The sequence below is a fragment of the Trichophyton rubrum genome (assembly GCF_000151425.1).
Source record: "Trichophyton rubrum CBS 118892 genomic scaffold supercont2.3, whole genome shotgun sequence".
NCBI classification, from domain to species: Eukaryota; Fungi; Ascomycota; class Eurotiomycetes; order Onygenales; family Arthrodermataceae; genus Trichophyton; species Trichophyton rubrum.
In genome coordinates, this window is record NW_003456426.1 from 182,482 (window position 1) to 195,216 (window position 12,735).

Consider the following 12,735-nt stretch of genomic DNA (forward strand, 5'->3'; position numbering starts at 1 on the left):
GTCCAGCTGACAGCTCGATTTCACTGTCGCTTCAATCTTGAATATCGAAGCTCTGCAATCTTTTTCTTTTTCTTTTCTTTTTTTTTTATTTCGATATATGGAAATTTTTGATATCCGTCCATTTTTTAACTTTCGGCTTATCGGAAAATATTATATCACGGCTGACTAACTACTTAGTAATGATTTCTATTACTCAGCAAGCTTACTTCAGCAGCCGCATCATTGTTGATATGCTGTTAGACTTCAAAGAAGAGAACGAACGAACTTGGTATTGACAGGGCGACAGCAATTGCGGACGGGGGATATGGCATCCAAAGTGTAAGCTTGAGACTAGAACTGAAATTACTAATTGAACTGATTGATGCTAACATATATACATAGCATTGTAGTCGGAGGGGTGAACTCCTCTTTTCGAGAGGTGTTTGGCAAGCTCGAGAAGCTGCAGGCCAAACAACAGTTTGAATGTGCCATTATCGCAGGAGATCTTTTTGGAGACCTTTCTACAGGAAACTCCAAGGATGACCTCAGTGCACTGCTTAGCGGGGTTATTCAAGTAGCGTTGCCTACCTATTTCACAGTTGGGAGGAACGGCATCCCGAATGAGGTGGCCGAGAAGCTGACGAAGGATGATGAAGTCTGCCCGAATCTCTTCTATCTAGGAAGACGAGGAGTACTCGCCACGTCAGAAGGAATTAAAATTGTTGCTCTTGGCGGTATATATGGACCGCTGCCTTCAGATGCTAATGTGAATAAGAAATATCTTCCATATCATACAGAGGCTGATGCTCAGTCGCTGTACTCAGCAGAGAAGGCTGATATTCTCATAACTTATGAATGGCCAAAAGGAATTGAGAAGGGCTCAAAAGTCCCTACAGGCGAAATCACGACGGAGGGCAGTCAGTGTGTTGCGAATGTCTGTTTAGCGTTGAAGCCTCGCTATCACTTTTCGTCGGCTACTGACACATTCTACGAACGGGAACCATTTTTTCATATTCCAGAGGATGAATACACCATAGAAAAGCACATCACGCGGTTTATCAACCTAGCTCCATTCTCTACTACATCGAAACAGAAGTGGCTATATGCGTTTACCCTGGATCCGAAGAGCGTTCTGCCAACTTTTGTCCCAGCCGGGACGACAATATCTCCCCTCACTGCAGTAGCAAGGGGGCGCGGTCCTTTACCTAGCCAGAAAGCATCATTTACCCGTTTTAGGCAAGACGATGGCCAGCAACGGCCCGCTAAGCGCGCAAGAAAAGCTGCTCCTGGTCCGTCAGAATGCTTCTTCTGTCTCTCGAATCCTAACATTGCATCTCATCTAATCGCATCTATTGGAAATGACACATATATTACAACTGCTAAGGGGCCACTGCCAACGGCATCTACCTTTCCGGCTCTGGAATTCCCAGGCCATATTCTCATAATACCATTGATCCATGCACCATCTCTCGCGTCGATAGAGGACCCGGAATCTAAATCAGCTACTTATGTAGAAGTCCAGAAGTACCGATCGGCACTTCACTCGATGCTTCAAGGGAGGGCTGACGTGGCTTTAGGCGCTGTCACTTGGGAAGTGAGCTGGGGTCGTGGCGTGCATATTCACTGGCAATTTATGCCTGTCGATGCAAGCTTGGCTCGCCGTGGTCTTGTTGAAGCTGCATTCAAAGTCGAAGCTGAGAACCTGGAATATCCAAAATTTGAAAAACGGGAAGCTACCTGTGATGAGCCAGGCGATTATTTCCGGGTATGGATCTGGGCTCCTGTGCAGGAAGCAGAAGGAGACGCTCCCGGGAGCGAAACAACACTAGTTCTTCCGCTAAGCGACAGGTTCCGATTCGATGTCCAGTTCGGCCGGACGGTGATGGCCAAATTGCTAGGACTGGAGGACAGGTTGAACTGGCGAGATGCGTCGCAGTCAATAGAGGAAGAGAAAAAAGATGTTGAGGCTTTCAAGGGGGCATTCAAAGACTTTGATTTCACTGTCTGAAGGCTAATGCTGCTAATCTCCTTTATAGATACCCAACCTGTTTTCAACCTGTATCAATACACATTGTTTATAGCTAATAGTGTCAACATTTGTGGTGTGGGAAATAAAGCAGAGTTCCAAAAACGGAAGTCGCACCAAGCTTTCGATGTTATTCTCTATGAAGTCATCAACATGAACTCTCAACATCAACTCCGACATCGACTCTTCTTTTTGCCTCTGCAACTAGCAGGCGGATTCTAGATACCAAGGCACATGAAATCATTGACTTGAAACATCCGCTAGCGACTATACTCACGCTCATACATCACCCACACACACACACACACACACACATATATATATATATATGCATTCACCACCATGCCCTCCAGGATGCGTGCACTCTCCGGTTTCTCTTCACGAACAAGAAAACGGCGCAGTCTACTCCGTCGCAGACGCAAACCCCGAATAGACTCAAATACTTCATCAACGGACTCTTCAGCGGACATCGCCGTCAGCGGCTCGGGAAACGCAGAAGCAGCACTCACGTCCCTGTTCGCAGCAACCTCACTCACACGAGTTTCCTCAAGAAACTTTGATATCGTCAAAAAGATGACCCAGAAGAACAGCATTCCCGATTCCTTTAGCGAGACAACGCCGGCTACCTCTGCCGGCAGTCTGGGTACAATCGATATCATCAGCACCAGCAAAACAACAACAACAACAAGCAAGGCTGCGACGGCCGAAAAGCTGTCAGATCTGGCCCCACCAGCCCAGATAGAATATGAAGCTCTACGCGAGCAGTGCCCTAGCTTGCCTGCAGACCCAAGTCTACATGCTGGCATCCTGCTCCTTGTAACTGACTGCGCCGGCGAGGTGAAGCTTGGAAAATGTGATGGAGAGCCTGGATGCGAGACTCCCTCCAAGCTGGGCAGCCTGAAGAGAAGGGCGAATACAAATTTCGGGGACTAGAAGGTGATCGATCCTATCATCGGGTGTTTCATTCCTTCTGCGCAATTGCACATCAGAAGACTCCCTTTTTCTTTTTTGTACTCACCTTTTGGTCGCTCGTTTTCAATGCAATTTATTATTTACCACTCTACTACCCGGTCTCATAACGAAATAGTTAAAAGTGGTCTGTATAGATCTCAATCCTAGCTCGATGAACTTGAATAACAGCTGGTCCAACCTGCATGCAAGCAACATCCCGCGCCAATAATTGCTTATTCTCCCGGATTTCCTGTGCAGGCCTGGTTCATAACTTCCACGGCTAGCTGGCCATTCAAGGTGGTCACAAAGCTACTTTTCAACGAAGCTCCTTCACACGCACACAGCCAGACCAGAGCCTTTCTCCCCCGTTAGTTATCAATCGGCCGATTCACCGGGCCCCTAGTGGCGTCTCCAAGGTTGGAATAGCTCGCTAACTACTTAGCTACGGGGACAATAAGCAAAGAAGTATAACGCCGAACGTTGAACACCAAACGCCAAACGGCGGATGAGACGGCCAGCCGACGAGGGCTCCAAGGCCTGATGGGCGCTGCAAGACCAGACAGAGAAGAAGCCTGCTGTCGATCGCCGCGAACAGTTTCTTCCTTGGTTTCTCCTCGGCACCGCTCCTGTGCAGCTCTCTACTTATACACCACCTGGACACCACGGGGCAGTCGTTTCTCTTGCCGAAGCCTTTTGCCGGGATGCGGATGCTCGCTGGCTGGAAGGATGTTTCATTGCTCTCATGCAGGACAGGCAGGGATAACGAACAGCGAGAACAGTCACAGCGATTTTTTTTTTTTTTTTTTCTTTGCTATGTGACCGGGTAGTCAAGCATTAACTGTTGTAAGGCAAACTGGACTGATGGGGCTTCCGGCGGGCCAAGGCTGGCCCGCTCATGCTGATATATCGGATATTATACGGAGTAACCGCATACCAAGTACGGGAGTATATATATATGTGTGTGTATGTATATCTGCTGACTGCCTCTAGATTTGCATATGGCAAAGTTCTCAAATAGATGCATGAACTGCTGCAGGCAATCGTGCGAACACAATGGGCTGCGATATCAAGAATACCGTGGTCCAGGCTGAGGCCGCCCTGCCCTTACCACCGCCCGGAGTAGGCGAGCCAGATACAGAAACGGACATGAAGGTGAAGCGGGAAACTGATGGAGGAAGTGTTGATACGGAAACGTATCCAGAGGGGGGCCTCAAGGCATGGCTCAACATGCTAGGGGCATTTTGTGCCATGGCCTGCACATTTGGCTGGATCAGTACATTCGGGTTAGTTACCTTCCCCCTAGCAGGGCGTTTGGTAGATGCATTCAATGGCTAACAGGACTATGTAGGGTCTTTCAGGCATACTACCATACACACTTGCTCAAAGAAAACACCCATTCCCAGATAGCCTGGATAGGAGGGTTGCAGGCCTTTTTTATCTGCACTACGGGCCTCATATCAGGCCCCCTGGTGGATAGATACGGTCTCAAAGTGAGTAATGTCAAATCTACTTCCAGTTCAATCGTCTAGTTGTAGCGAGAAGAAAGAAAAAAAAAGTCTAACGTCGAGATAGCCTATACTGATTCCCTTTTCACTCCTGGCTCTGCTATCGGTGATGATCACCTCCATCTGTGAAGAGTACTACCAGTTCATTCTCACGCAAGGCGTACTAGGCGGTTTCAGCGTGGGGATGCTGTATACTCCATCCATTTCAATTATGGGTCACTACTTCCACCGCCGGCGCGATCTGGCCATCGCCGTCGCCTCCGCTGGCTCGCCCCTGGGCGGAGTGATATTCCCCATCGCCCTGCTTCAGATGCTGGAACACTCCTCTATCGGATTTGGCTGGGCTGTGCGGGGGGTTGGGCTGATATTTCTTTTCTTCCTCTGCATTGCCTGCGCTACGCTAACGCCCCGAGTGACTCCGCGGCGAGGACCGCACTTCCTCTCCGCCGCGTTCAGGGACCCGGTGTATGTGTCTCAGCTGGTTGGTTACTGTTTGGTGTTCTGGGGCATATACACACCCTTTTTCTTCCTGCCATCGTTCGCCATTCTGCAGGGCGTCAGCGTCGACTGGGCCTTTTATGTACTGCCCATCTACAACACCGGTTCGTTTGTGGGACGCATCGTGTGTGGCCGTCTAACCACCATCTGTGGTAGGTTCAACACTTTGCTGGCAGCCATACTTGTCTCGGCCGTGTTGATGTTTACCTGGATTGCTGCAACATCGCTGGTGGGCATCATTGTGTTTGCTGTGCTATTTGGCTTCTCATCCGGGGCTATCATTGGTCTCTTCCCCGCTGCGGTGGCCGTGACTGCGCCGAGAGCAAACCAGATCGGAACGTACCTGGGCATGACAATGGGGGTGCTCGGACTGTTTTGTCTGACCAGTTCGCCGATGATGGGCGCCATCGTGACCCGGTCTGACGGCCGGTATGACGAGGCAATCATTTTTAGCGCTGCCCTTATTGCTGTGGGAGGGAGCTTGATTGTGTTTGCTAGGGTGAAGCATTCCGGCTGGAAACTGATTGCTTGATGGCTTCATTTCGATGTTGATAGCATTTTTCCTTTTTTTTTTTCTCCTTTAGCATATTTTAATTTATGGGTGCATGGCAAGGAGTTAGAAATGGGGGTTATCCGGCATGCACTGCAGATAGTAAATAGCTGCGCAAAAGGCAAAAAAGGGACAATTCAAGGGACAATGGTTAGACATCAAATTAATTAGATTGTTCAGTAAGTCATGATATAGACCTGGAAGTGAGCAGGTAAGCATCTAAGCATCCAATCAACCTAGCAAACGTATGGCCACCCAATGCCCCAGTCAAGTTCGTTACCCATGTAAGGGGGGGGGAGGAAACATGAAAAGTAAACAGTAGACAGCTCATCAGCATATCTAGAGAAGAAAGAGAAAAAGTGAGGAAAAAATATACACCACAACAGGAATCCAAACCAGGATATAACCAAACATATCAACAAACGAGTAGTAGTAGCCGCCATCACAGCATGAACGAAAAGTAAGATGGAAAAAAAGCCAGAGGGCAAAGGGTAATGAAAGGGGGAAAAAAAAGTAGTAAACTATACATCTCTCCAGGAGTTCTCCACGGGCTTTCTTCCAGCCATCAACAAGCTTGGAGCCCGGGGTGGCTGTGAAGCCGACTGCTCTGCCTCATGTGGCTTGTCTGCGCCCGACCCCTGCCCGTTCCAAAGAGGAGGAGGTGGTGTTGACGTCGAGGGTGAATAAGGAGTGTATGTCCTCTGTTGCTGAGCGGGAGAGTAAGATCTTGAGGTAGGGTATGGCAGTCCGCTGTGTTCTGGACTATATGTATTTACGGGCGATAGCTGCGGTCTAGGCGACGGTGTGCCTCTGATATGCTGGACAGGAGAACGAGTGAAACTGCGACTGCTCCCGTTTGGATGTGTGTAGCCATATGCATCACCTGCGCCAGGAGGAGCAGGAGTAGCGATGCCGATGGTCGAAGGGGACTGAGTGTTGTATCGTGGCGGGACGTATATTTGGCCTGAGGTCTGCTGTTCCTGCTGGGAGTCATGGTATATGTTTGACAGTGGTGCCGGGCCGCAACCCGGTGAATGTGCTATGCCGATAGCAGTGGGAGGGAGGGAAGGACTGGTATGTCCCTGATCCAGCCCGCGGTATCCTCCGCCCGTGTTCATGTTCATGTTCAGGGGCTGTGAGTGAGGGGTGTGGTGGTGGTGGTGGTCTGGCGGGTAGATGGGCGAGACGGGTTGTGCGTGTTGGTAGTATGCTGAGCCGTGAGCTGCTCCCGGGTCATCTACTACGCTGTGCCCCGTGACAGGGTTGAGATGGGACATTTCCATCTCCTCGTTGTGGTGGGATGTGTCTTCCACACGTCTGGTGGTGGCGTCTTGCCAGGTAGGCATGTTAGGCAATGCATCTTCGTTGACTCTGGCAGTCGATGTGGGCACTGTGGGCGCCGGACGAGAGCCCAGGGTATCGAACTGGGCGTAGCTGGGGGTTGAACTGGCGGCCTGGGTATTGTATACTGGCGGCGCAGGACGCTGGTAGCCGGAGTAGTCGTCTGCGAACTTGGACCGGCTATCGTAGGTGGGTGCCGGCGGTGGTTTGCGAGAAGAAGAGGACGACGGACAGCAGCAGGAGCAGCATTCACAGCACCCCTTGCAGCAGGTGTAGCCGCAGCAGATGCAGCCTACGAGACACCAGACGACGCTGAGCAGGATGAGGCCGCCGATGACGATTCCAACGATGGCAGGCCATCTAAAAATTTGCTAATTAGTACGGGAGCCGTGCAAGATATATAAATATAGATATCCAACAGAAAGAGGGGAGAGACTGACTTGCAGTAGCTTTTAGCCATACACTTGTCCCAGGAGGAGAATGTGTCCTTGACGTCTCCGGTGATGCCTCGCGGCGCCAGCTGGTGCCACGGCGTAAACTCGAGCGGATCCATGGTGATAACTCGCAAGTCTCTTCTTATCTGTCTCCTCAGTCTACCGGATCTATGGTCCCGTTATCGAGATGCGTCCACTATCGAGGATCAAGCGGTCTATCGTGGTCTATAGCGAGGGGTGTATAAGGCGAGGGTGAATCGAGAGACGCAACATGGGACCGGGAATCAACAAGAGTGAGTCTCCTAGAGTAAGATCTAGACGGCGATTCACGCTGGCTTGCCCCGGAGACTGAATGAGCGACGGTTCGTGAGACCGAGAGGGCGTAGATAGTGGTGGCCGCAGTGGTGTGGTGTGTGTGGTTCGGGTGGGTTGTTGGTGGTTTAAGGAGCAGGCGGAACAGCACAGCGGCCAGCCGGCGCGCAACGAGGGAGCAGGACAAGCAGCGAGAACAGCACGAGCGAGCGACGGTTATCCTGGACGGCGATGCAAGTCGTGGTTGTGCCTGTAGGTGTTGTGGATGTCGTCGTCGAGGCGGACTTGCGGCCCTGCGCAGCCTCGAGATGTTAAAAGAACTAACGAATTTTCCTGCGCTAAGGACGAGCCAAGGCTGCGTTCCGTGAGCTAAAAGAGAAAAAAAAAAAAAAATAAAATAAAAATAAAGTAAAATACTGGTTATTATTATTGAACTTACGACGTCGACGGACGATGACGGCAACCTTGCGCCACGCTGGGCCGTGGACAGTGGAATCTCGGTTTACGGATCATGGGAGGCTACAAATGGTTTATTTTATTAGGATTATTATTTACTACTGACACAGACGGAGATACAGCATGAGACGTGAATAGTGAGAGACGTAACAACCACAACCAATAAAGAGACAGCCGACGAACGGGAAGAAAACGAAGAAGGCAGGAGAGAGAAAGACTGGGGATCATCAGCCCTTCTGGCCGGGGTAGTTCTGCCCGTAGGCATGGGGAGGCTGTTGCAGCTCAACGCCGGTCTGCTGGGGGGCATAGTAGTCCTGGGCAGCACCGTACTGCGGCGGAGGGCTCTGGACGCCGCTCTGCTGCTGCTGAGGATACTGCTGGGGCGGATACTGCTGCTGCTGCGGCGCCTGAGGGTACTGCTGCTGGGGGTACTGCTGCTGGTACTGCGGCTGATGCGCCTGCTGGCCCATGCCGGCCCATCCCGTGCCCCTGAACGGCTGCAGGCCCTGACGACGTCGACGGCGGGCAGATATGCATCTACGGCAGTTAGCACAGAACTATGGCAGGTAGATAGATAGATAGACAGCCAGATGGACGGATGGATGGATGGAGTGACTCACGCAAAGAGGAGGAAGAGGAAAAAGGCGCCGACGACGAGGACGACGAGGACGACCCAGCGGCCCCAGCGATTCCACGGCGAGGAGTAGTAGTAGCCGCCGTTGTAGTAGCCGTTCGAGCTGTCGCAGCCTGGTCAGTATAACTTGTTTCTGCGTACCAATGCTGCTCTTCTGTCTGTATACCGATCTCGCTATAGGCGTATGGGGACGGAGTGGGCGGCGAACTCACTAGTATCTCTCTGCGATGACGCCCATCTTGTCGCGATCCCGGCGCTGGTCCAAGCCCTTGACTGCAAACACTCGACGCTCGAACTCTTGTACAGCCCTTTTTTCTACGGTACAAGGTAGCAATATCGATATTCAGGTAAATTCTTTGATCTTCTTATTTCTCTCGTCCTTTGCCTTTTTTATATTTTTGAAGCTGCAAAAAAAAAAAAAAAAATAAATATCCCCAATAAAGAAAATGCTCGAAAATGAAAAAACAAGAAGAGTTGATCGATGGTCTTGGCGTCACGTGAGACGGAGTTGATGCGATGAAAAGCAGCAAAGAGGAAGAGATTAGGAAAGCAGATGAGAAAGGAGAGAGAGACGAACGAGAGAGAAGACGAGAAGACGAGATGCTTTAAAGACGAGGAAAATAAGAGGGCGAAGACGGAGAGATACGAGCAAAAGCGCTCCGGAAAAGCTGCGCCCTGCAAATGATGACTAAGGCTGAGCCACGATTAGTAAATGATTCGTCATGTGACTCACAATCACGTGATAGTGACGTAATCAGAGAATTTGAAGGCAAGAAAAGACAAGAAAAGACAAGAAAAAGATAGGAAGAGAAGAAGAGAGGAAGAAGAATAGAAGAAGATGGTAAAGGTTAAGGAGTGCTTGGAGGGAGCGAGAGTCTCATGGTGCGGATGTACAGAGTGCTCTGTGCTCTTCTGAGTACGGAGGGTTCAGGGGCTTTTTTTTGATCGGCAGGCTACCGGCTACCAGTTATATTTATGACGGTCTATGGGTCTGAAGGGATGTATGGGATAGTTTTATATAAGGAGAAAGACATGCAAGGAGAGACGAGAGCATCTCTGCAGCTCCGGCTGAGCCAACCCCTGAGCTGCTTGCAGGAGCCAGCCAGGGACAGGCCTGCTCTGCTCTGCTCTGCTCTGCTCTGCTCTGCTCTGCTCACCTCGGCTTCCCTCTTATCTACTACCAACAAAGTACTCCGTCTACTGCTCGCCTCTTCATCATCTACTTCATCTACTTCTGTCTTTCTGTCTTTCTGTAGTCCAGCTCGGTGTCTATAGCATGACTAATCAAATACTCTACTCTCATTGGCCAGTTCACCATGCAACGCCAGCTCATCGCCAGCTCAGCATAAAAAAAGAGTCCAAGACGAGCAGACGAAGACGTGGAAAAGGGGGAACAGACGGAGGAAAAGAGACCGTAGAAACTGGATTAAAGCGAAGATAGTATTACACACAGCATGCTCCGAAAGACAGGACAACAAACATAACCAAGGAAAGGCAGACGACAGCATGGTCAACGACTCGACCGCGCGATGAGCCACCGCAGCACGGCGTCGAGGTTGGTCTCTTCCTTTGCGCTGATGCCGTAGCAGCTCACCTCGCGCTTCGTGATGCTCTTCAGCTCCATCGCCTCGATCAGCTCGTCGACGCTCAGCACGTCCGGCAGGTCGGACTTGTTGCCCAGCACCAGCAGCGGGATGCCCTCCAGCGTCGGCTTGCTGACCAGGTCGTGCAGCTCGTCCGTCGACGCTGCCAGGCTGGCTCTGTCTGCGGCGTCCACGATGTATCTACCGTCGAGTTAGCTACTTCTTCTTCTTCCTCTTCTTCTCCTGCTTCCGGGTGAAGGATGACATACACAATAGCGTTGACTCCGCGGCAATATCGCTCCCACATCGGCCGGAAGCGAGGCTGGCCTCCCAGATCCCAGCTGCTCTAGTCAGTTCATGCCATGCTCATCGTCTTATCTTTCTCTTATCAGAACAGACGGGGGGGGAGCTTCTTCAAAAAACTGACCATTTTAGCGTGACATGGCCCTTTTGCACTCGTTTGGTGTTGAAACCGATGGTGGGTATAGAGCTGTCAAAAGACACAAAAGGTGAAAGAGTTAGTAAACGCACGATATTCGCCACCGCCATACACACCAGCCCGGAATCTCGACTAACTACTCACTCGACAGTGAACTCGCCGCCCTAGAACACACTACGTCAGCATTCTTTTTTTTATTTATTTATCTTCTCCTAAATTTTTCCTCTCTTCTCCATTTTGACGTCAAGCTTACCGCTAGCACTCGCAGAAGAGACGACTTCCCGGCGTTCTGCAGGCCTACCATCGTCACGTCCATCTCCGTCGCCCTACCGTCCCCGTCGTCAGCGCCATCGGTTCTCGACCGTTTTCTCCGACCAGCAACGACGTCAAAACGTACCAGAACATCCTCAGCAGCCAGTCATAGATACTCCGAAAGAAGCCCTGCATCATGATGGCGGCCGTACCCGTACACACCGCACCACAAACACAGCACGCTCGTTGGTTCACTCAACTCTCTCGATTGTCTCACACACACACGCACTCTCTCTCTCTCCTTCGTGCGCACAACACCAGCCTTTAGCTAGTGGGTTCAGCAACTAGTTAACTGAACTAGTCTAGCCGAGGCCGATCTGAAGGCGAACAACACTTGAGGGTAAATAAAGAAGTAAAAGGACGGGTAGTTAAAATAGACGCAGGCTGGAGCCCGTTAGGCCGGACAAGTGCGTACGATGGAGACTCCCCGGACTTGAGCTGCGGGAGCCGTTAGACCAGGTGAAATGTCTGCCGTAATTAATATATAGATAGTAGATACGTCGAGAGTCTCAAGGGGGTTCGTTCAAGCAAGAGGAAGAAGAAGAAGAAGAAGTAGGCCGCCGGACTAGAAAAGAAGAGAAGATGAAAGGAAAAAGAAAAAACAAGTCCCAAATAATAGACTGGCCGTTAGTTAATAATGTAGTTATTTTATTCCATGGGAGACAAGATCCAGATAATCCCCAAGAAGCGTTGATACGGTCTGGATAACTAATGGCAGAGCTCGAGATGTAGTTATGCAGTTATGTAAACGTCCGCTAGGCTGATATCAAGACAGAGACAGTCACAAAACCACGGGCTACGTCGGAGTATTCGACTTGCCGGCCAACTTGTCTGAAGGGGATAACTCGTTGAAACTAGTGATTTATATATGTATATCTGTGGCACTTTGCAAGTGTCAAAAGGGTTGCGTTATGAGGTAATAGACGCTGCGTTAGTTTAAATAGCCACTTAGCCGCGCAGCTCTGACCACTCGATGACCTCCACGACTCCCATGGCCAGACAACTAGTTCAACTGTTCTACGATAACCATGTTCAGGATGGCTACTAGACGCTGTCGGCCTCTGGCCTTTTCCCGGCTGGATCTCGGTTCGTGTTGTCATACACATGCACGGCCGGAGGAGATGTGGGAACCTCGCCTGCGTTGCATTGCATATGCATTCCCATCTCCCTAGGCCTACGCCTAAATCTACACACACACCCAAGCTTGCGGCATCTCCGACATTAGTCAAAGTCGTCGTTAGGATCAGCGCCATCCTGTTCCCCAGTAACGCCGTATTTGACCTTCATCAATCCATGGACGATCTCTGCAAGATTCCCAACTACTCCAGCCTTTCCGATCTCAACGAGACTGATTTCAAGGCCCATGTTGCGTCTGATCCAGTTTCGCATCTCGATAGCCATGAGAGAATCAATATTAACGCCCGCAAGCTCGTCCTCGTCCATGTCCTGCGTATGCGCCATGTTCTGTCTCACCATCATCCCCAGCACTCCTTGGATTATGCCCTTAGACTCTTCGGTGTTCAGGTATGATACGCTCTGTCCGATCCTCGACAACAGCACCTTGATCTCGTTGTTCGCTTCACCAGTAATTCCGTCATTCCCATTCCCTTCCAGGTTTGAGTATAGCGCAAACCGTGCATCTCTGGCCCATAGCGGGCGTACTCCAGGCTCAGTCAGTGGTTTGGTATTGCCCAGTCCGATGATGCTGGAACTGG

The 12,735-nt window shown here is 50.6% G+C and overlaps 7 protein-coding genes across 7 annotated transcripts; 4 read left to right on the forward strand and 3 right to left on the reverse strand.

The window, feature by feature from the left end:
- Window positions 1-304: 304 nt before the first annotated feature.
- TERG_02781 (uncharacterized protein) lies at window positions 305-1,987 on the forward strand (the record flags this gene model as incomplete). The annotated part of the gene is made up of 2 exons (XM_003235678.1): window positions 305-318; window positions 382-1,987. The coding sequence occupies 2 exons, from the start codon at window positions 305-307 to the stop codon at window positions 1,985-1,987; spliced, it is 1,620 nt and encodes a 539-aa protein (XP_003235726.1).
- Window positions 1,988-2,347: 360 nt separating this feature from the next.
- TERG_02782 (uncharacterized protein) lies at window positions 2,348-2,938 on the forward strand (the record flags this gene model as incomplete). The annotated part of the gene is made up of 1 exon (XM_047747963.1): window positions 2,348-2,938. One exon carries the CDS (start codon window positions 2,348-2,350, stop codon window positions 2,936-2,938), a length of 591 nt encoding a protein of 196 aa, XP_047603934.1.
- Window positions 2,939-4,570: 1,632 nt separating this feature from the next.
- On the forward strand, window positions 4,571-5,491 carry TERG_02783 (uncharacterized protein; the record flags this gene model as incomplete). The annotated part of the gene is made up of 1 exon (XM_003235680.2): window positions 4,571-5,491. The coding sequence occupies one exon, from the start codon at window positions 4,571-4,573 to the stop codon at window positions 5,489-5,491; it is 921 nt and encodes a 306-aa protein (XP_003235728.2).
- Window positions 5,492-6,030: 539 nt separating this feature from the next.
- Window positions 6,031-7,945, reverse strand: TERG_02784 (uncharacterized protein; the record flags this gene model as incomplete). Its single annotated transcript, XM_003235681.2, has 2 exons — window positions 7,291-7,945; window positions 6,031-7,210 (listed from the first exon to the last, which is right to left on the reverse strand). The coding sequence occupies exons 1-2, from the start codon at window positions 7,401-7,403 to the stop codon at window positions 6,031-6,033; spliced, it is 1,293 nt and encodes a 430-aa protein (XP_003235729.1). The 5' UTR covers window positions 7,404-7,945.
- A 164-nt stretch (window positions 7,946-8,109) lies between these two features.
- TERG_02785 (uncharacterized protein) lies at window positions 8,110-9,742 on the reverse strand. The gene is made up of 3 exons (XM_003235682.2): window positions 8,899-9,742; window positions 8,673-8,789; window positions 8,110-8,589 (listed from the first exon to the last, which is right to left on the reverse strand). Exons 1-3 carry the CDS (start codon window positions 8,922-8,924, stop codon window positions 8,280-8,282), a joined length of 453 nt encoding a protein of 150 aa, XP_003235730.1. The 5' UTR covers window positions 8,925-9,742; the 3' UTR covers window positions 8,110-8,279.
- A 454-nt stretch (window positions 9,743-10,196) lies between these two features.
- Window positions 10,197-11,158, reverse strand: TERG_02786 (uncharacterized protein; the record flags this gene model as incomplete). Its single annotated transcript, XM_003235683.2, has 6 exons — window positions 10,197-10,470; window positions 10,539-10,610; window positions 10,697-10,759; window positions 10,853-10,872; window positions 10,962-11,034; window positions 11,106-11,158. 6 exons carry the CDS (start codon window positions 11,156-11,158, stop codon window positions 10,197-10,199), a joined length of 555 nt encoding a protein of 184 aa, XP_003235731.1.
- Window positions 11,159-12,124: 966 nt separating this feature from the next.
- On the forward strand, window positions 12,125-12,550 carry TERG_11895 (uncharacterized protein; the record flags this gene model as incomplete). The annotated part of the gene is made up of 1 exon (XM_047750937.1): window positions 12,125-12,550. One exon carries the CDS (start codon window positions 12,125-12,127, stop codon window positions 12,548-12,550), a length of 426 nt encoding a protein of 141 aa, XP_047605738.1.
- Between the last annotated feature and the right edge of the window lie 185 nt (window positions 12,551-12,735).

Bases quoted from the DNA above. Each gene is read 5' to 3' on its own strand.
- TERG_02785 (XM_003235682.2), bottom strand. From the start codon at position 8,924: ATGGGCGTCATCGCAGAGAGATACTA. The intron at 8,790-8,898 runs GTGAGTTCGCCG...AGGCTGCGACAG, and splicing joins GTCATCGCAGAGAGATACTA to CTCGAACGGCTACTACAACG. The intron at 8,590-8,672 runs GTGAGTCACTCC...TAACTGCCGTAG, and splicing joins TTCCTCTTCCTCCTCTTTGC to ATGCATATCTGCCCGCCGTC.